The 22,370-nt window shown below is 43.2% G+C and overlaps 1 protein-coding gene across 7 annotated transcripts in view; it reads left to right on the forward strand.

Annotated features, from left to right (window-relative positions):
* The window catches only part of LOC115154704 (signal-induced proliferation-associated 1-like protein 2), a 45,757-nt gene that overhangs the window by 659 nt on the left and 22,728 nt on the right, over positions 1-22,370 (forward strand). For 4 of the 7 annotated variants that reach the window (XM_029701190.1, XM_029701184.1, XM_029701189.1 and 1 more), the window contains exons 2-5: positions 19,585-21,020; positions 21,137-21,261; positions 21,426-21,614; positions 21,874-22,048. In XM_029701190.1, the coding sequence (XP_029557050.1) occupies positions 19,880-21,020; positions 21,137-21,261; positions 21,426-21,614; positions 21,874-22,048 (1,630 nt within the window). In that variant the 5' untranslated portion in view covers positions 19,585-19,879. Of the gene's footprint in view, positions 1-17,893; positions 18,164-19,584; positions 21,021-21,136; positions 21,262-21,425; positions 21,615-21,873; positions 22,049-22,370 lie in introns of those variants that run through there. The other 3 variants (XM_029701185.1, XM_029701187.1, XM_029701186.1) reach the window with 3 other exon arrangements.

Consider the following 22,370-nt stretch of genomic DNA (forward strand, 5'->3'; position numbering starts at 1 on the left):
TGTTATGACATTGACATGAAGTCACTGCAGACCTTGCTGTAGGGCGCTCGGGGCTGCAGGACCCAGAGATGTGGGCCAGGTGGAGGAATGGAGGGAGGGAGGGAGTGAGGAAGAGACAGAGAGCACGCCAAAGACAGGGAGAATGAAAGAGGTGAATAGACAGGAACTATAGTGACACAGAAACAAAAAAGGTAAGAGAAATAGGATATACATATATATGTACTTTTTATTCCAGACTAAGGTCTGCAGCCCCTGCCTGTTTTTGCGTGGGGGATGATAAAGAGGACTGAGAGGGTACTGCATGTAATGTGCACAGACAATGATGGAATGGAGAACCAGAGCTGAGATCAGGGTGTTGTTTTCAAGGTGGCAAAGAAAAGGAGGGATGCGGGATATCCTTTTTTTCTCATTTTGGCAGTGAGGGGGGTTGTGCTTTTTGGGGGTTGGGGATGCAAGGATTGAGAGGGCTGGTGTAGAAGAGAAAGATGAAGTGGAGAGGGATGAGGGACAGCTTACATAAGCTAGTGCACATAAAGGACTGTCCATTTCATTTATTTTGCGCCACATGAACCCTCCTATGTGGTGTTCACTGTGGTTGTCATTAATGGACAATGGTATTCCTTATGATGATGAATGCATCGGGACTTGGCATGGTGAAGTCCTTGCTCTCTTTCCTGAAGAGTGTGGTAGGCCGTGTGCTTGTCTAAATTTGATGACAGGGTCTTGGTCATGGTCTTTGTGCGTTCCTGGCCAGATTGGCAGAGGGTGTGACGTTATCGGTCCTAGACTGTTAACCTAGGTGGTTGGCCAGATGTGCCCATGGATATGTGTGTGTGTGTATGTATGTATGAAAGTCAATCTTCTGAAATCAAGCTCTCTGAGAATGAATGTACTGTATATGTGATAGGGGGTAACTGAAGCCAGATGATTACAGCAGATTTGTTGGTGCCACCATGACACACAGCCACTGTCATTACACACATAGCACATGGGTACAAGAGTCTGGTGACGCTTTGAGGTCACACTGCCAAATGATGGGGACAGATGCCAGTTTTATCGAGGGAAACGGACCCTACCACAGTGCTTAAATTCTCATTAAATGCTTCTAAAATATTCAAAATAATTGATCGTGTAATAATATCAGAATAATAACAAAGTAATTAGAAAATAGGATTAGAAAAGGGCATTCAACTTGGGATCAAATGTATTGTTATTTTGAGTGTTCTTTGAGAAGGTTAGGCCAGATAAAATGTTCACTATTAACAGACATTCAACTATTTAATACAGCAATCTCAACCCAACAGTTATTTACTTGTCAGTCAAATGTAGGTTCATGGATATACCCGCCAGTATTTTAGGGCTAAATAGACTCCCATGTACTCAAACTACGAGAAAAAAAGGTATATTCTCTATTATTTTGACAACATAACAGGAAAAAGCTTTGCCCTCAGACTTTTATAGTTTGTGGACAGTAGGGAGATAGTTGTATTATTGTAGGTATAGAACATTCAGATGTGTGCCTGTGTGTGTCTGTGACAGAAGTATGCCTGTTCTAGTTAAAGTAGTGAAGCACTCGGGCGCTCTCAAGAAGAACACTTTTTCTTAGAACATGTTAAAAATGTGGCGCTTTAAATATGCTGTTTTGACCCAAATGATGGGAACTAGCCGTTGGCGTCAGAGCATGTACGTGTCTATATTTGTTCATCTAGCTAGGACTCGTATTGTCACAGTAGGGAGCTATAAAAACCTGTGGGTGTCTGGGACTCTTTTTAAATATGAGAGGCTTTCTGTCAGTCAACAGGGACCTGTGGCACAAATTCTTCAGCTGAGTGGGAGGAAAGGAGAGGCTGAACAGCTAGTCTCTGTGATCGATCAGGCCCACTTGTATTTCCTGCACAATCAAACTGCTACATCACTGTCCATTCCTACACCAGCCCCTGACCACAGAGGACAGATCTATTAAACAAAATTGTGTTCCATAGTAAGAGGCATCTGATGAATCAAGGGTGTACGTACAGAACCACTTGACGTCTTAAATGTCTAGATGAAATGTAAAGGAACTGTTACATGTTTGTCCTTTGCCAGTTTAATAAGTGGAGATCCTTAAAACATTGAAGGCCAAAATGACTTATATGATGATGATGGAAATAATAGCGAGAGCAGCGGTAGTACACGTTTGTGCCGCAGGATGCTAGCAGAGCCCGGGGCTAACAGACCCTGCTTGTCTCAGAGGTACTAAAGCTGTGTGTCACCCAGGATTTCAACTCCAGATCACACCGCTGCACTCTTTGCATACCAAATTGTATTTCAATGCCAAAAGCAACTCCTCTCCATTGGGCCGCTGCAGCGTATAGCCTCTCAACAGTCAACCAACCGTCTTCACATAGCACAACATAGACAGGCGCCTGTCTGACAACAACCTGAGTTTTGTCAAAATGCTATTCAATCTACGTTGAGGCCTACTGTGCTCCACGAGAGAGGAAAGTCACCATGGTGCTCCCACCGTGCCGTGACAAACTGACCTATTTCTACTCTCATCTTTTATGCAAGGACAAATGACAAATCTGAGCAAGAATGACTAAGACTATAGTAAATAGATTTCAGTGGTGTCTTAGGAGAAATAATCAATATGTCCAATCAACATGGATCAATGTTAACGGGCAGATTATCCTCTCCTCTAAAACATGAGTCAGCACCACACCATCTCCCTCATTTGGAGCCATTTTGGGTGACTAGGCCCAGTCTCTATCTCTCCTAGTGCGCAGTATGTCTGTGTGACTGAGGTAGGCTGGTGGCCCAGCAGTGCCACCCCCTCTGAGCAGAGCATAGGATGGTAGGATGGTGGATGGCAGTGTAAGCCACTGGGTGGATCCTCTAATCGGCTTGTGCTCTCTTTTGTCACCTGTCCTCTGTGGCCATGCTCTTAATGGGAGCTCAGCCCTCTCTGGAGTGGAGTCACCCTCAGATTTATGTCCCTGGGCTCTAGCCGGCCTATAGCTCTGCTCTGCTGCACAGGACCTGACTGCACAATGAGCAGGACAGGAGAGGAGAGAACAAGGAGAAAGTGATGGGAGGGAGGGAATGAAGGAAAGGAGAGAGAGGCAGAGAGGAGGATTAGAAAGAGAGATGGTGAGAAGTAAATCAAGTACTGTGTTTGTGCAACTGGAAGGAACATGTTTCAACCTGTATTGGCTTGTTGTTTAACTTCTCTAAATTAACATGTTTCAACCCATATTGATTTGTTGTTTAACTTCTCTAAATTAAGTCTTAATGCAGGTCGAAACGTGTTCTTTCCAGCCCCACAAATGTTTGCGTTTTATTTATAATTAGGATTATGATAAAGATTACTTTGAGATGGCATAAGTTGAATGAAAGCATAACTTCTGTAAATTTGAATGAATTCACACCAGTGGTAGTCGGTCATGTCACATGTTGATCCCTTGATACAGATGTGCATACTGTAAATAACCCACTAGTCAGAAATACTGTAGGCAGTCTGCGTGGAGTTTACTGTCGTCAGTATTATTAATCAACCAGTTATATCATACATACACTAAAAAGCACACACAAACGCCTACTGTCCTCTTTGTTCCGATTCCCATTATAGGAGAAGTGCCCTCAGTGACATTCAGTGGTGCTGAAAAGAGAGCTAACTCAATACACTCCCACGACATCACTGCTTCCCCATCCTGAGCAAAGACAGATCAAAAAGGTAGAAAACAACCCTGCACGGAGAACCTGTCAGGGGACAACACCTCAGGAACAGTACCACAATATCACATCAATGGGTAGATACATACAATATAGTGAAAATCATTACTGCTCTAGCCATGTGGAAAAAGCACTTCATAGTTTTTCTGGACGTCATGTTACAGTCAAGAAGAGGGAAAGAGTCATTGTGAAACTGGCTGGGTTTGCATGTTAATGGCATTGGCAGTAAAGAGAGAGAGAGAGAGAAAGAAACAGTTACCAATGAGAAGGGTTAGCTGTGGCACTGGCAGATCTGTTTCACGCCTGTCTGTCCTGCCCTTGTGTGTGCCCCTGAGGCTCGGCACAGACAGCCACCGCACAGGAAACACACAGACAGGATGTGACCTCACAGACTGAGGTGGGGGGCCTCATAGCTAGGTCAGAAACACTGAGCATAGTGCCCTAGCAAGCTCCGATACTCTCCTTTAGTCATTATCATTACTTACAGTGGGGGGAAAAAGTATTTGATCCCCTGCTGATTTTGTACGTTTGCCCACTGATAAAGAAAGGATCAGTCTATAATTTTAATGGTAGGTTTATTTGAACAGTGAAAGACAGAATAAAAACAAAAATATCCAGAAAAACGCATGTCAAAAATGTTATAAATTGCTTTGCATTTTAATGAGGGAAATAAGTATTTGACCCCCTCTCAATCAGAAAGATTTCTGGCTCCCAGGTGTCTTTTATACAGGTAACAAGCTGAGATTAGGAGCACACTCTTAAAGGGAGTGCTCCTAACCGCAGCTTGTTACCTGGAAAAAAGACACCTGTCCACAAAAGCCATCAATCAATCAGATTCCAAACTCTCCACCATGGACAAGACCAAAGAGCTCTCCAAGGATGTCAGGGACAAGATTGTAGACCTACACAAGGCTGGAATGGGCTACAAGACCATCGCCAAGCAGCTTGGTGAGAAGGTGACAACAATTGGTGCGATTATTCGCAAATGGAAGAAACACAAAAGAACTGTCAATATCCCTCAGCCTGGGGCTCCATGCAAGATCTCACCTCGTGGAGTTGCAATGATCATGAGAACAGTGAGGAATCAGCCCAGAACTACACGGGAGGATCTTGTCAATGATCTCAAGGCAGCTGGGACCATAGTCACCAAGAAAACAATTGGTAACACACTACGCTGTGAAGGACTGAAATCCTGCAGCGCCCGCAAGGTCCCCCTGCTCAAGAAAGCACATATACAGGCCCGTCTGAAGTCTGCCAATGAACATCTGAATGACTCAGAAGACAACATTTTTTTGTTGTTGACATTTTGCATTTTTTTACAACTGGTGAAAGTGTTGTGGTCAGATGAGACCAAAATGGAGCTCTTTGACATCAACTCAACTCGCCGTGTTTGGAGGAGGAGGAATGCTGCCTATGACCCCAAGAACACCATCTCCACCGTCAAAAATGGAGGTGGAAACATTATGCTTTGGGGGTGTTTTTCTGCTAAGGGGACAGGACAACTTCACCGCATCAAAGGGACGATGGACGGGGCCATGTACCATCAAATCATGGGTGAGAACCTCCTTCCCTCAGCCAGAGCATTGAAAATTGGTCGTGGATGGGTATTTCAGCATGACAATGACAAACACACGGCCAAGGCAACAAAGGAGTGGCTCAAGAAGAAGCACATTAAGGTCCTGGAGTGGCCTAGCCAGTCTCCAGACCTTAATCCCATAGAAAATCTGTGGAGGGAGCTGAAGGTTCGAGTTGCCAAACGTCAGCCTCGAAACCTTAATGACTTGGAGAAGATCTGCAAAGAGGAGTGGGACAAAATCCCTCCTGAGATGTGTGCAAACCTGGTGGCCAACTACAAGAAATGTCTGACCTCTGTGATTGCCAACAAGGGTTTTGCCACCAAGTAAGTCATGTTTTGCAGAGGGGTCAAATACTTATTTCCTTCATTAAAATGCAAATAATTTTATAACATTTTTGACATGCGTTTTTCTGGATTTTTTTGTTGTTATTCTGTCTCTCACTGTTCAAATAAACCTACTATTAAAATTATAGACTGATAATTTCTTTGTAATTGGGCAAACGTACAAAATCAGCAGGGGATCAAATACCTTTTTCCCCCACTTTATCATCACTTAGTTACTACACTGATACTCTCCTTTAGTCATTATCATTACTTATCATCACTTAGTTACTACACTGATACTATCATGTAGTCATTATCATGACTTATCATCACTTAGTTACTACACTGATACTCTCCTTTAGTCATTGTCATTACTTAGTTACTACACTGATACTATCCTTTAGTCATTATCATGACTTATCATCACTTAGTTACTACACTGATACTCTCCTTTAGTCATTATCATTACTTATCATCACTTAGTTACTACACTGATACTCTCTTTTAGTCATTATCGTTAGTTATCATCACTTAGTTACTACACTGATACTATCATTTAGTCATTATCATGACTTATCATCACTTAGTTACTACACTGATACTCTCCTTTAGTCATTATCATTACTTAGTTACTACACTGATACTATCATTTAGTCATTATCATTACTTATCATCACTTAGTTACTACACTGATACTCTCCTTTAGTCATTATCATTACTTATCATCACTTAGTTACTACACTGATACTCTCCTTTAGTCATTATCATTACTTATCATCACTTAGTTACTACACTAATACTCTCATTTAGTTAGTCATTATCATGACTTATCATCACTTAGTTACTACACTGATACTCTCCTTTAGTCATTATCATGACTTATCATCACTTAGTTACTACACTGATACTCTCCTTTAGTCATTATCATTACTTATCATCACTTAGTTACTACACTGATCCTCTCATTTAGTCATTATCATTACTTGTCATCACTTAGTTACTACACTGATCCTCTCCTTTAGTCATTATCATTACTTAGTTACTACACTGATACTCTCCATTAGTTAGTCATTATCATTACTTATCATCACTTAGTTACTACACTGATACTCTCCTTTAGTCATTATCATGACTTATCATCACTTAGTTACTACACTGATCCTCTCATTTAGTCATTATCATTACTTGTCATCACTTAGTTACTACACTGATCCTCTCCTTTAGTCATTATCATTACTTAGTTACTACACTGATACTCTCCTTTAGTTAGTCATTATCATTAATTATCATCACTTAGTTACTACACTGATACTCTCCTTTAGTTAGTCATTATCATTACTTATCATCACTTAGTTACTACACTGATACTCTCCTTTAGTCATTATCATTACTTAGTTACTACACTGATACTCTCATTTAGTTAGTCATTATCATTACTTATCATCACTTAGTTACTCCACTGATCCTCTCCTTTAGTTAGTCATTAACGTTACTTATCATCACTTAGTTACTACACTGATACTCTCCTTTAGTCATTATCATTACTTATCATCACTTAGTTACTACACTGATACTGTCCTTTAGTCATTATCATTACTTATCATCACTTAGTTACTACACTGATACTCTCTTTTAGTTAGTCATTATCATTACTTATCATCACTTAGTTACTACACTGATACTCTCATTTAGTTAGTCATTATCATTACTTATCATCACTTAGTTACTCCACTGATCCTCTCCTTTAGTTAGTCATTATCATTACTTATCATCACTTAGTTACTACACTAATACTCTCATTTAGTTAGTCATTATCATTACTTATCATCACTTAGTTACTACACTGATACTCTCCTTTAGTCATTATCATTACTTATCATCACTTAGTTACTACACTGATACTCTCCTTTAGTCATTATCATTACTTATCATCACTTAGTTACTACACTGATACTCTCCTTTAGTCATTATCATTACTTATCATCACTTAGTTACTACACTGATACTCTCCTTTAGTCATTATCATTACTTATCATCACTTAGTTACTACACTGATACTGTCCTTTAGTCATTATCATTACTTATCATCACTTAGTTACTACACTGATACTCTCCTTTAGTCATTATCATTACTTATCATCACTTAGTTACTACACTGATACTCTCCTTTAGTCATTATCATTACTTATCATCACTTAGTTACTACACTGATACTGTCCTTTAGTCATTATCATTACTTATCATCACTTAGTTACTACACTGATACTCTCCTTTAGTCATTATCATTACTTATCATCACTTAGTTACTACACTGATACTGTCCTTTAGTCATTATCATTACTTATCATCACTTAGTTACTACACTGATACTCTCCTTTAGTCATTATCATTACTTATCATCACTTAGTTACTACACTGATACTGTCCTTTAGTCATTATCATTACTTATCATCACTTAGTTACTACACTGATACTCTCCTTTAGTCATTATCATTACTTATCATCACTTAGTTACTACACTGATACTGTCCTTTAGTCATTATCATTACTTATCATCACTTAGTTACTACACTGATACTCTCCTTTAGTCATTATCATTACTTATCATCACTTAGTTACTACACTGATACTCTCATTTAGTCATTATCATTACTTATCATCACTTAGTTACTACACTGATACTCTCCTTTAGTCATTATCATTACTTATCATCACTTAGTTACTACACTGATACTGTCCTTTAGTCATTATCATTACTTATCATCACTTATTTACTACACTGATACTCTCCTTTAGTCATTATCATTACTTATCATCACTTAGTTACTACACTGATACTGTCCTTTAGTCATTATCATTACTTATCATCACTTAGTTACTACACTGATACTCATCTCCAGTTCCACTCCCAATATTATTCCAAATACAACCAGACAGTAGCTTCTGTGTCTGTTTACTTTATCATACCTTACAAAAGCATTTGCCATTGATTTCAACTAAATCAATGTGCTTGGGTCTCTTTCTCACCCTCCACTCCCTTAAAGAGGCATTCATGGCTTGGTGACACTCTGATGGTTGAACTATGAAGCATGACACACACAAACAGATGTAGCCTGCACATGGAAAGGAGCAAAATTAGCTTGTGTCATCAGGCACAGTTAACATATTGGCATGTAGTTCCAGGGCAATGTAAAGAGTACATAGGGGAGACAGAGCCCTAAGTTGATGTTGACGCTAGAGAGAGCAGCAGGATGGCTTGTCTGATGCCAGGTATCTACCTATGAGGTGGAAGACAGGCAACCGTAACCACTGTCCTTTCAGTCAGTCACCAGGGTAGCTGTTTAGGCCCCTTGCTTTTCTCAATCTTTACTAACGACATGCCACTGGCTTTGAGTAAAGCCAGTGTGTCTATGTATGCGGATGACTCAACACTATATACGTCAGCTACTACAGCGACTGAAATGACTGCAACACTCAACAAAGAGCTGCAGTCAGTTTCAGAATGGGTGGCAGGGAATAAGTTAGTCCTAAATATTTCCAAAACTAAAAGCATTGCATTTGGGACAAATCATTCACTAAACCCTAAACCTAAACTACATCTCGTAATGCATAATGTGGAAATTGAGCAAGTTGAGGTGACTAAACTGCTCTGAGTAACCCTGGTTTGTAAACTGTCGTGGTCAAACATGTTGATACTACAGTAGCTAAGATGGGGAGAAGTCTGTCCATAATAAAGCGCTGCTCTGCCTGCCTTTTTAACAACACTATCAACAAGGCAGGTCCTACAGGCTCTAGTTTTGTCACACCTTGACTCCTGTTCAGTAGTGTGGGCAGATGCCACAAAGAGGGACTTGAGAAAATTGCAGTTGGCTAAGAACAGGGCAGCACGGCTAACCTTTAAAAGTACACGGAAAGCTAACAATAATGACATGCATGTCAATCTCTCATGGCTCAAAGTGGAAGAGAGATTGACTTCATCACTACTTGTTTTTGTAAGAGATGTTGACATGTTGAATGCACCAAGCTGTCTGTTTAAACTACTAGCACTCAGCTCAGACACTCATGCATACCCCACAAGACATACCACCAGAGGTCTCTTCACAGTCCCCAAGTCAAGAACAGAGTATGGGAGGTGCAAAGTACTACGTAGAGCCATGACTACATGGAACTCTTTTCCACACAAATACAACGTCATATAGAACATTGGTTACAAGAGGACAGACCGTGGTGCAGCTGGTGTTGTTTTAGGGACACAACACAAGTTAAATGTAACCAATCAACATTAGGTCTCATAGGGGTGGTTAGAGTGGAGATTTATAATGAAAGAATTTGGGGTCATATGCAGAGCTTAGCTGGGTAGGTGTGTGTGTGTGTGAGAGAGAGAGAGAGAGAGAGAGAGAGAGAGAGAGAGAGAGAGAGAGAATGAGAGAGAGAGAGAGAGAGAGAGAGAACGAGAGTGTAGGCGGTGCAGCCGTTTCAGGAGGACCAGGCTTAATTTCGAAGCACAATAGCGGGGATAGTGAGGAAGTGAGGGAGGCCAGTGTCTCTTCCTCTCTGAGAGGACAGGGTAGGGGTGACAGTTCAGACTGCTAGAAATGCTATTGGTGGACAGTCTCTCGGCCTCAGAGCCAGCTGCACAGATAGGAGAGGAAGAACAGTGTGCAGTTCAGCTTCACATAATAGCAGCAGTGATGAAGTGAGGGTCAGTTCCCCTCTCATTTTTGTCACACACATACACCCCCACACACGCCTGCACACACAAGTGCACCCCCCCCCCCCCCCTCCACACACACACACGCACAGAGATAGAAAGTCACGGGCAGAATCACACAGTGCAGTTGCAGAGGGACAGCTGTTCTTCCTGCCACTGTGGCGTTTACACTCTTTCATAGAGTCAGCAAAGGCACACAAAGAACGACACAGACACATTCACTCCGACCAACTCTTGCACGCATGCCATGCACTCCCATATACCCACACAATAAAGTCCTTTGAGCATGCGAATTACCAATACCATAGTGAAAATGTTCAAATGCTTTATCACAGTGATGATTGATGGACGTACTAATGTAAGATGGCATAGAGCGAGAGAGACAAAGATGTATCATCCCCAAGGGCGTAGGAGCCGGGGGGGACAGGGGGGACATGTCTCCCCCGCCCCCCAATGTTAGAAGCAGGTATAACACGCTAGAGAATCAGCACATTCATTGAGGGATTTTTATTTTTAAATGGCCTCCACTGCTGGAACGTGAGTCACTTTCCCCACCCCCACTGACTGCTTCATTCTCACTCTTGATTGTTACAAGCAGTGTGGCAGTGTGTGAGTGATAGAAACGGCACTGTGCAGCAGCACCATCATTACTCACTGCACTGGGTAAAGTAAGTTTGAAATCTACTTTGAAACAAAAGTATACACCTCACACACATGGTCATGGGCTTATAAAGAAGACACTTGTACCATGTCAGATATAGAGTTGAAATGTATTACATTTTGTGTTTGCATCCCAATATTAAACGTTATATACAACAAAACTGTTTGACATAGATACACCAGATTTTCAGTTTTTTTTTTAAATGCTGAGGCCACTAGGTCATTTTACTGCAGGAAAGGGCTACGATTTGTCTGTATCCTTTTCACAAAAGTGACCAAAAATTAGCATTTAAAACCTTTTTATTAAAAAAAATATTTATATCCTGGAGCGTGCCCCTTTTTAAGCCCATAACCATGTGTGTGAGGTGTAAACTTATGTTTAGCTAAATGTGTCCCCATGTCAGAGTCGCTCCTACGCCCCTGATCATAACTCTTTTAGTTGGTAGTTTCAGTAAAAGAGGAAGTCAGGGTTAGGTGCACAGACAATGTTATAGAAAGAGCCATTTCTGAACCAACTTCCTCTTTCTGCCTTTCTTTCACTGAAATAGGAGGTAACATCAGATTTAAACAAGCTTAGTTCATGACATATTGTACATTTATATGTTTCAATAAGCATGGTAAAACACAGATGCAATATGTTTTATCAATGATCAGAATAACAGTAAAACTGGCAAATACTTTTGTTTCCACACACACACACACACACACACACACTTCTATGATATCAGAGATTTCCAAAGAGGAAGGGACTCATAAGAACAGAGACTGTTTTACAGTATCGAATCCAAAACTTCAGATGACTTCAACTGTGAGATGACTAAATTGGAGCTTTCTCACACACATATTTATAGAAGTCACACAGACACACACGATATGGCAGTACACAATTCCATGTACAGTTCTATGAGATAACAAAGATAAGGGTATGGCTGATGTTTTGGATGGCCCAAGTCCCATGGTCAGAGAGTGGGCTTGGGGGGGCTGCCTCATGAATTATTCAACACTGTCTAACTCTAGCCCCCTCTTTTCCCCCTCATTAATAATTGATAGCACGACAGACATATGTTCCATTTCTGAAGGACAGATTTGCGGGAGGACAGCCTCCTCTCAAATAGGAATCTGTTTTTAGTTGTCTTCAGCAGATGCTAACATCAGCACAGCCTAAAGGTGGGCTTGACCTCCACAGACCAACAGCAGAAACAGATGCCCAGTACACTATGTCACAAGGTCCCCCACTGGAGGACACACAGGCAGACAGCAGCCAAACACACTCTGCAAGGTGACATTAAAGGCTTAGCAAAATGACATTGGAAATGAGAGGTGACAATCATTTTTTTGAAACGTCCTTTGTGTGTCCATTGTGACATATACTTTAAACTCACGAGGGTAGGAAGGTAGAAGGTTGGGAAGTGATAAGGAGCATGTGTGGAAGGCAGTGAGGGTTGTGTGTTTGCACTCCCACTGACTGCTGTGACTCAGCCTGGAGACGTGCCAGAAGCAGTCAGGGAGACCTGTTGTCCTCATTACCATCATGCTATCATCTGTCAATTGCCACTCCTCAGATCGACATCTGACCTCTGAGACGCGATCATGTGATCCTGTACAGGGTGGTTCCTAAGAACCTTTCCACTTCCCTCCTTCCCCTCTGCCACCTTGACAGCTAACCTCTACTCTAAGTCAATCTATTGAGTAGAGGAACTATGTGTCTTTGGAGACCAACAACTCAGACAGACATCTGCTAACTCTATGAAATAAATAAAAACCAAGATAAAATATGGGACAAAAGGAGTGTGCCAGAACCAATCACTTAGCAGTCTCTGGACCTGGCCCAGACCCTACTCAGCGGGCAGAAGCAGAGGGGAAGGATGAAGGGTGATTGGAGGAAGTGTGAGGGAGTAGCAGCATTGGGATTACTTTATTTCCTGAAACCAATTTTGTGTGCAATAACACACCCACTGGCTGTTTTTAGTCTTTGAAACCCGTTTTGTGTTTCCAATGAAATGGTAGTTATGCAGTGTGAATCCAAATGTATCAGGCAGAGCTGGGATCAATAACAGGCCCTGGGATTGGCTGCTGGGCACAGTGCGAACACACAGTTAATTAGCTCAATTTTCCTAAATCAATCATCCCCAATAGTCGATTTAGACCCTAACGTATCGTAAGCACCAATCACTGTGATTTGGAGGTCAGAGGTTGCGTTGCTGGTGGCAGTACTGTGATTTGGTGGTCAGAGGTTGCAGAGCTGGTGGCAGTACTGTGATTTGGAGGACAGAGGTTGCAGAGCTGGTGGCAGTACTGTGTTTTGGAGGACAGAGGTTGCAGAGCTGGTGGCAGCACTGTGTTTTGGAGGACAGAGGTTGCAGAGCTGGTGGCAGTACTGTGATTTGGAGGACAGAGGTTGCAGAGCTGGTGGCAGTACTGTGTTTTGGAGGACAGAGGTTGCAGAGCTGGTGGCAGTACTGTGATTTGGAGGACAGAGGTTGCAGAGCTGGTGGCAGTACTGTGTTTTGGAGGACAGAGGTTGCAGAGCTGGTGGCAGCACTGTGTTTTGGAGGACAGAGGTTGCAGAGCTGGTGGCAGTACTGTGATTTGGAGGACAGAGGTTGCGTAGCTGGTGGCAGTACTGTGATTTGGAGGACAGAGGTTGCAGAGCTGGTGGCAGTACTGTGTTTTGGAGGACAGAGGTTGCAGAGCTGGTGGCAGTACTGTGATTTGGAGGACAGAGGTTGCAGAGCTGGTGGCAGTACTGTGATTTGGAGGACAGAGGTTGCGTAGCTGGTGGCAGTACTGTGATTTGGAGGACAGAGGTTGCGTAGCTGGTGGCAGTACTGTGATTTGGAGGACAGAGGTTGCAGAGCTGGTGGCAGTACTGTGATTTGGAGGACAGAGGTTGCGTAGCTGGTGGCAGTACTGTGATTTGGAGGACAGAGGTTGCAGAGCTGGTGGCAGTACTGTGATTTGGAGGACAGAGGTTGCGTAGCTGGTGGCAGTACTGTGATTTGGTGGTCAGAGGTTGCGTAGCTGGTGGCAGTACTGTGATTTGGAGGACAGAGGTTGCAGAGCTGGTGGCAGTACTGTGATTTGGAGGACAGAGGTTGCGTAGCTGGTGGCAGTACTGTGATTTGGTGGTCAGAGGTTGCAGAGCTGGTGGCAGTACTGTGATTCAGCATAGAATACTAGTATGCAATGAGGAAAATTGTATAACACACGATGTTGCTTTGAGGTCTAGTGACACGTATGTTTGGAATCCTTGTTATCGCATCGCACTTCTCTGCAGTTCTAATGAGGGTTTTTGAAATCATTCCAGAAGTACAGAAATACATACTCTTGATGACCTTTGGTTTGAGTTATCATAGTAATCTGTCCTGCTCCCAATTTCAAGAGATCATTTTAATCCCACAAGTGCATGGAGAACCATGAGCCAGAAACAGAAACAGATCAGGGGAGTCAGATATTTTCAACGGGAGATTGCAGCGTCAGTAACGGCATATAGCTGTTTAATAACAAAGGAACCAGTTTCTATCTTCAACAGAGATAGTAACATACTAACATACAATAGAATCTATGAGCCCATCAATGATCTGTAAACCTAGACACCTACTGAAACCTTCCATAAGGAACCAGTTTCTATCTTCAACAGAGATAGTAACATACAATAGAATCTATGAGCCCATCAAGGATCTGTAAACCTAGACACCTACTGAAACCTTCCATAAGGAACCAGTTTCTATCTTCAACAGAGATAGTAACATACAATAGAATCTATGAGCCCATCAAGGATCTGTAAACCTAGACACCTACTGAAACCTTCCATAAAGAACCAGTTTGTCACCTGATAGGTCTGATATGGCCATGGGGCGGATACCAATCCTGGTCATTGATCACATTGAATGGTTGCCTATGGTGAGCTTTTTTTCCCAGAGCTGGGCCTGAAGGAAATACATTTCAAACATGTACCCTACTGTAGGCTACACCAAATACAATATATCATTTATTCACAAATGCTTTTGTTGTTGCTGTTTTTCCCCCTCAAAACGATTTGCTGATGAGAAGGAGCTTAAAAACGCATCAGATGTAATCTTCATGTGAGATGTAGGTCAGGAGTTGAACAGAGACTTATGGTTGGTAGGCTGAAGGCCGCCTGGTCTCTCTCTGATACAACAGTCCAGTTAGGCATGATGGGAGGGAGAGATATGATGATGACACCCTTCCTCAGAGGGTTAATAAGGTCAGGATGCATATTACATCACTTCCTGCTGTACAGGACGCAGTCTCGAAAGGGAGGAGGGGTCAGAGATGGTGCAAAAAGAAAAGTGTCCAGGAAACATGGCTTCCCTAAAGTGGGCGTATGGTCACCATGGCAGCCCTATGACTCCCTTTTCATAGTAACATCCGGACAGCACACACCCTGGAGCCTTGTCCTGAGTCTAGCATGTACACCAAACAGGATGGAGACCCCACTGCGCTGAACACTCATGCCTCCCAAGCACTGAGGTCAGAGCAGAGCTTGTGAAAGACACTAGAAAACATGAGCCCAACACAGACCTGTGTTCAAATAAATTATTTCAAATACCATTTTAAATACCTGGGTTAAATGAATGGGAGTGTATTTGAGTCAGTATATTTGGGTGTTTCAAGTAACTACTTGAAAAATATCCTAATTCTTACTTCCAAATGTCTTTGAAAGTAATTGAAATACTTGAAATAGTATTGAAACCCATGTCTGACACTGGCATACCGTAGTACCTGTAAAGGAAGTCTGCTAAAGTACCAAGGGGCTGACAGCACAGTCCTGTTAGAAAGACTGGTTCAACACAGGTCACACAGAGAGCCAAGATACTCGGGATAGAGGCAGAGATCGGAGATCATTAGCAGCCTCTCACTGCTAGCAGTGTTTTATCAGCATGGTTAGACACTGCATCAAACACCAGTGTCCTAGCTTAATGATGTAGTGAGGCAGTGCATGCCTGGTTTGGCTTCTGAGGCACTGAGACTGCTCTGCTCTCTGGTTTCATGAGAGGATGTGTGGACTGTGAAGTGGGCCCGCTGAACTGTCATGATGAACGCTCCCAATCTTCAGAAAGTCCTGGAGAGCCCTTTAATCCCTTGGCTGCATGTTTTGGGTAATCCCTCTTTGGTTCATCTTTTGATAGAAGAGGAAAACTACTGTAATTTGTTGGTTATTGTGATTTACTGTAATATGAACTGTATGCGTACAATATAGTGAAGTATGCGTATTGATCTCTTAAAGGGACATTTCACCATTTTTCAACTTCAAATTCATCATCTCCAGCACTACCCCGACATCAACATTTGTGAAATGTGTTTCTAGGTTTTGTAATAAAAGATATAGAGGAAGATAAGTGTTGTTGGGGTGGTGCTGGAAATGATGAATATGAAGTTGATTTTTTTTTTTAAATGTCACTTTAGGTGTTTGAAATGAAAAACATGAACCAATTTTCTATAAAGTTGCAAAACTTACATCCTGTGCTCTACCTTTTGTTTGAACGAAAGCTCAAATGCAGATCTAACAAAAAATATAGGAAGTGACAGATGTGACCGAAGAACTAGGTTAGTTCACATGACCTTTAGGGTGGGGGGGACCATTCTCGCTATAACTTTGATACAGTCAACAGAGTCATACGTTACCCTGTTAGACAGAGAAACCACCAGACATGTTGGATAGTAGTCTGTGGAGGATGGAGAAGTGAACCTCTGCAGCTATGCACAGAAGTGACATGAGGAGGAAGCTGCGGTCACCGTAGACCCCTGTTGCGTAGTTGAACCAGAAGTCTCACTGGGCAGTTAGAGAACATCACGTACAGTACTGTACTAGTTAAAGCTTCCCTTTATCAGTCTGACTCCTTACTTTAGTATACCGTATGTCCCGCCTAGGGCCCCCAAAAGGCTAGGTTAGGCCCTGCTCTTTGTCAACCCACAGAACATGGGAGTAGAATGATTTGACAGCAGGGCAGGTTCCTCTGCAGGAATTTATATGGTTTTGATTAACTAAACCACTGGATTTCCAGCAATCAATTTATAATGCATGAGACTGAAAACAGAGACTGGATTGATCAAATATTTAGCATGTGTTATTGTGTTGTTAAAATAGATGAATTAAATGAATGGCCACTTGTTGTGGATGCATGCAGCTTTTGATATTGTTGATTGCGTGCTTACAATCTGTCATTGGTTCACTAAAAGCACCAGGGAACTATCGAGTGGCCCCAGGGGGAACGCACGGCTATGCAGTGGATGTACAGCCAGTCCATATATGCTCAGTGTGTGCTCAAAGAACACACAAATGCTGTAGTCCTTTTTCTAATTTCAGAAAAATACAGTAACGCGCATATTTCAAAGAATTCTATCCTAAACTATTTTGCATACCCATCTATCACCTTCAAAGTACACATTGTTTCATCTTGACTCCCACAAGTCCGGACACTATGCTGGGAGATTCAGAGACCTCGGATGGAAAGTAAGTGGCTGGGCTTGGTACCAGCAGGGAGATGGAAGCTGCTGCTCTGTCATCGAACATGTCTCTTAACCTGATTTGCTTCAGTAAAAAAAAAAACTTTCAAAGAACTGAAGAAATTGATATTATCCAGAAAATATATCAGAGTGAGTTGTTGTGGTTAAGGGCAGTACATAGCTAGAGGAATGTCAGAAAGCATGTCCAAACATGTTATCATGTTTACATGTCATCATGGTCTAAAATATTGTGTCTTTGCAACAAGGCACAAGGGGATTGTTCCTTTATGGGGACAGAAGGTGAATTGCAATTCTCCAATATTCAGTCAATATCTGGAGTAACTATTTACATTCAGTTGTGCAGAGGCAGAGAGAGAGAGAGAGAGAGAGAGAGAGAGATTACTCCCTCACTCACCAGTCACCTCAACATCTCTGCAGCATTCTGTGCTAACGCGCACCGGGAAACATGAGTGTGAGCTGCGTCGCTGCACCTGCTCTCGAGGCTGCAAATCATCTCGAGACAGGAGATGCATGAGAAATAGCGAGACAGGAAGCAGCCTTTAGAATGTAGACGAATCTAATATTTGTATTAAAGACCAACTGGTTTCCGATATCGTATGATTGACGTCAATTTGACCAGAGAGAAGGGAACAAAGAAAGGGGATGCCAGGAACCGAGGAAATTCATTTGATAACAACCTATTTTCGCCTGTGAGTTAACCTGAAACAAATTGTCTGTAATGAGAAAGAATTAGGATGTTTAGAATAAGTGTAGATAATGACTGGCCTGTCACTTATTGACGGAAGTCTTACTCTATCATTTACTGTAGGGTACCTTGGTTAATTTCGAGACAGATTTTTTAAAAGATATTTACGTACTGGCTATCCTTAGGCAAACAATTATTTTGTTATGTTATTCAATAAAAAGCCTCCCTCTATGGGACTAAATGGCCCCTGAAGATTAGTATGTTAAAATCCACTTTATACGTTTAATTTTGGCATTTTTATTTAATTGACTCTTACAAGCTAAAGTCTAGGTGTCATATTTTAATTAAATAAATCAAATATCGGAACAAAATTACATTGGACATCTCACTATTAATATCCTCACTAAATTGAGGTTTTTGATGTACAGACACTCTTTTTATTTTTGCCCTTCTGGTCCAAATCATCCTAAAGTATCTCAACATTGATTGTGTAACTCAAAGGAGTTGCTTATAGATGATTTGGACATGATTTTGAAAATGCTAATATAGGTACCATTGACTTGCATTGATTGAGAGAGAGAGAGAGAGAGAGAGAGTCGGTGGGATATGACAATTTATGAGCAAATGTGACCATAAAATAAAATGAACAAGCAAGGCTGTGTTACAGTTGGGATGTCAGATAATGTGTGGGGTTGTGTGGATTTACAAGTCCGGTGGCGTTTAATGTTTCTGCTTTCTCTGGGGATTGTATATGATAGGAGAGGATGAACTTTAATGTCTCAGAGGGGAATATTGTCTTAGACACACAGCAGGCTACTGTATTCAAAATAGACACTGTAGGAGATAGATAGAGGGAGTCTTATTCTGTTGGCAGGCTGGCCAGTATTGTTATGTTTATTACTACTTTATTCTTAACTTGTTTTAGGACAGGAAGGCCACCTCCCCCTTCCTGCAGTGTTCTATTGTGACTGTCCGTAGAGGGGATGTGGTGGGCCACATACGACTGCTTGGCAGCTATTTTTGCAAAGGAAAAAAAATCATAATGCAAGTATTGAGAGGTAAAACAATACAGAACAAAACAACACACGTCAGAGCTGCTTGTTTGCCTATTTCGATTTCTATGCGTCATTGTTGAAAAGAAATGCATTCGAATTTCAGGATAATGTTTTGACAAAGTGGCTTAAAAAACACTGGTGTATAGTTTGATTTGCAACCATTGAACAAAACCTCAGTGATTGAATGAAATCTGAGGTGTCAGGAAGGATAATAGCAGTATGGGTGGGAGATGGGTGTCTGAGGTCAATGACCGTCGCTTTGTCTCTTTGCACAGGTGCCTCCCTGTCATCCAAAGAGAATGGATGACAGGGGATAAAGAGCTGGGCTCTTCTCATGGTTAACTCTCCTCTCCTCTGTACATTCTACCAGCAGGACCAAACCAAAACTGGACCAAACCAAAACGGGACCAAACCAAAACTGGGGCACACCAGAATCGTAGTCATCTGCAGAGCTGGAGAACGTCCTAAAATAACTTGGAATGGGTGTACGCTTTCCAGACTTAAAACATATAACTGTATCTGACTGTGGGACATAACTGTCAGCTAATAGTCCTCTGCATTTTGTTATTGAATGTGGATGAGGAACACGTGTAGTACCTTTACTCATCCGGTTTGGGAAAGTGAGGAGAGATAGTTGGAGGATTGGAGTCAGAGTCTGAGGCACCATGCAGTCTGACGACCTCTTCCTCCGCAAATTCTGCCGGCAAAGGCCGCGACCCCCTCTGGCAACGGTCAACTTTGACTCTAAGCGGGACGGTGGGGTACGGGCGCGGGTGCTGGCAGGGGAGTGGCCCCCGAGGAGGGACGGGGAGGGGGCAGATGGGGAGAGCCTTACTACCCCGAACCGTGTGAGTCTGAACCTGAGGTCAGTGGGCCGAGGACACATCATGCAGAGAAGCAACAGTGACGTGACGCTGGGTGACCTGGACTCTTCTGGTAAGGTGGGAGGGAAGGCCACACGGGTGGTGGGGGAGAAGGCAGGTGCCGGGGCTCAGGGGGACTCAGGGGTGGTGCTGCACAGGGAGTATGGCAGCCTCTCCTCACTGGAGAGACAGACAGGTCTGTCAGGAACACAGGAGCTCAGTGCAGACGACCAGGGAGCTCTGAGCCCCAACGCCCTCCGCTTCAAAGACCCCTTCCTGCTGCTGGGTCTGCATGCAGCACCCCCAGAACCAGACGGCTTCTTCAGGGCTCTTTCCGCCCCCACAGGAGAAACCCCAAAACCAGCCAAGCCCCCCAAGCCTGAGGGGCTGAGCAAGAAGGCCAAGCCTTCACCCCCACAGATCCCCCAACCAGGTCCTTATGACAACCTGGGAGGCGGAGCCTGGGTCAGGAACTTTGCCCACTATGATGTTCAGAGCATTCTGTTTGACCTTTTGGAAGCAGCCAGCAATCGAGACAGCATCGGCCGCAAAAAGAACATCACCTCAGGGGCGTCGGCCGCCTCAACGATGCGCCCCCTCACCCAGGCCACACCCTCCTCCCCCTCGCAGGGTGGGGGTAGTGTTGGTGGGGCTGTGGAGGACCCTGACCAGTGTCTGCTGGACGAGGGAGATGGGAACGACAACGAGCTGCTGCTCAGCTGCCCCCACTTCCGTAACGAGATGGGGGGTGAGGAGCGGGCGGGCCTGGGGAATACGCAGGGCAGAGGGGGTCTGTGGCTGAGCCTGAGGAACCCCAACGATGCTGTCTCAGTACTGGAGGAACCCAGAGAGAGCCACGTCCAACAGCAGGGCAAGAGCAACTACTTCATAGAACACGCAGACCTGGGAGCCCACTACTACCGCAAATACTTCTACATGAAAGGTGAGTGCTGCATCGGTGTATGTGAAAGATCATGTTTGCTTTACCTCAATAAATGATTGAGGCTGTTTGTGTTCGTCAACAACGGTGTTAAAGGGATATTTCTTTCCACTCCTCAGATCATCAGAACTTCTTTGGTATAGATGACCGCCTGGGTCCAGTGGCCATCAGCTTCCGTAGAGAGGAGAAGGAGGGGTCCAGTGGAGCTCAGTATAACTACAGAATCATCTTCAGAACCACTGAGGTCAGTCTACACTACACATTCAAGGTCAATATGAGTACACAGTATTGACAGACTTCTAGATCCTTTTCTGAATACATACCCCCATTCACATATACCCATACTTACTATTGTTGCACACATTTGTCCATCTACTCACACCCCTCGGGACTGTCCCTGCCTCCCAGCTGAAGACTCTGCGAGGCTCCATCCTGGAGGAGTCCGTGCCATCAGCGGCCCGCCACACCACCCCGCGCGGCCTGTCTCCCAAGAGACTCCTGGAGTTCATCATCCCTGAGCTCAACCTCCACTGCTTGCGTCTGGCCTCCACCTCACCCAAGGTCCGAGACACCCTGCTCAAGCTGGACGAACAGGGGGTGAGTAGGACCCACCCTGGGTTGACCCCTCTCAGTGTCCTGCTTATGGCCAATAAGATGTCAGATCCATCAGGATACTCTTTTAGATGGTTCATGTAAACCTCTACAGAGAAATGTGTCTGATCTGTCCATTCTGATACTATCCCTTGAACTTGAACAGGCATTCAGAGAGGTACAGTGCATCTATTCTAAAAGTTCTGGGCTGCCATGGTTATTAGCAAAAACACAATAGTTGATGAAAATCTCTCTCTCTCTCCAGCTGAACTTCCAGAGGAAGGTGGGGGTGATGTACTGCCGTGCAGGCCAGAGCTCTGAGGAGGACATGTACAATAACGAGAGCTCCGGGCCGGCTTTCGAGGAGTTCCTGGACCTGCTGGGGGAGCGAGTGAAGCTGAAAGGCTGGGAGAAGTACCGCGCTCAGCTGGACACCAAGAGTGAGCACTGCACATACATACTATCTACAACTTTATCTACAGGCAGGATATATACTGAACAAAAATATAAATGCAACATGTAAAATGTTGGTCCCAATATCCCCCAAATTGTTAATACGCACAAAAAGCTTATTTCTCTCAAATGTTGTGTACAAATTTGTTTACATCCCTGTTAGTGAGCATTTCTCCTTTGCCAAGATAATCCATCCACCTGACGGTGTGGCATATCAAGAAGCTGATTAAACAGCATGATCATTACCCAGGTGCACCTTGTGCTGGGGACAATATAAGGCAACTCTAAAATGTGCAGTTTTGTCACACA

The sequence above is a fragment of the Salmo trutta genome, chromosome 19 (genome assembly GCF_901001165.1).
Source record: "Salmo trutta chromosome 19, fSalTru1.1, whole genome shotgun sequence".
In the NCBI taxonomy this organism is placed as follows: Eukaryota; Metazoa; Chordata; class Actinopteri; order Salmoniformes; family Salmonidae; genus Salmo; species Salmo trutta.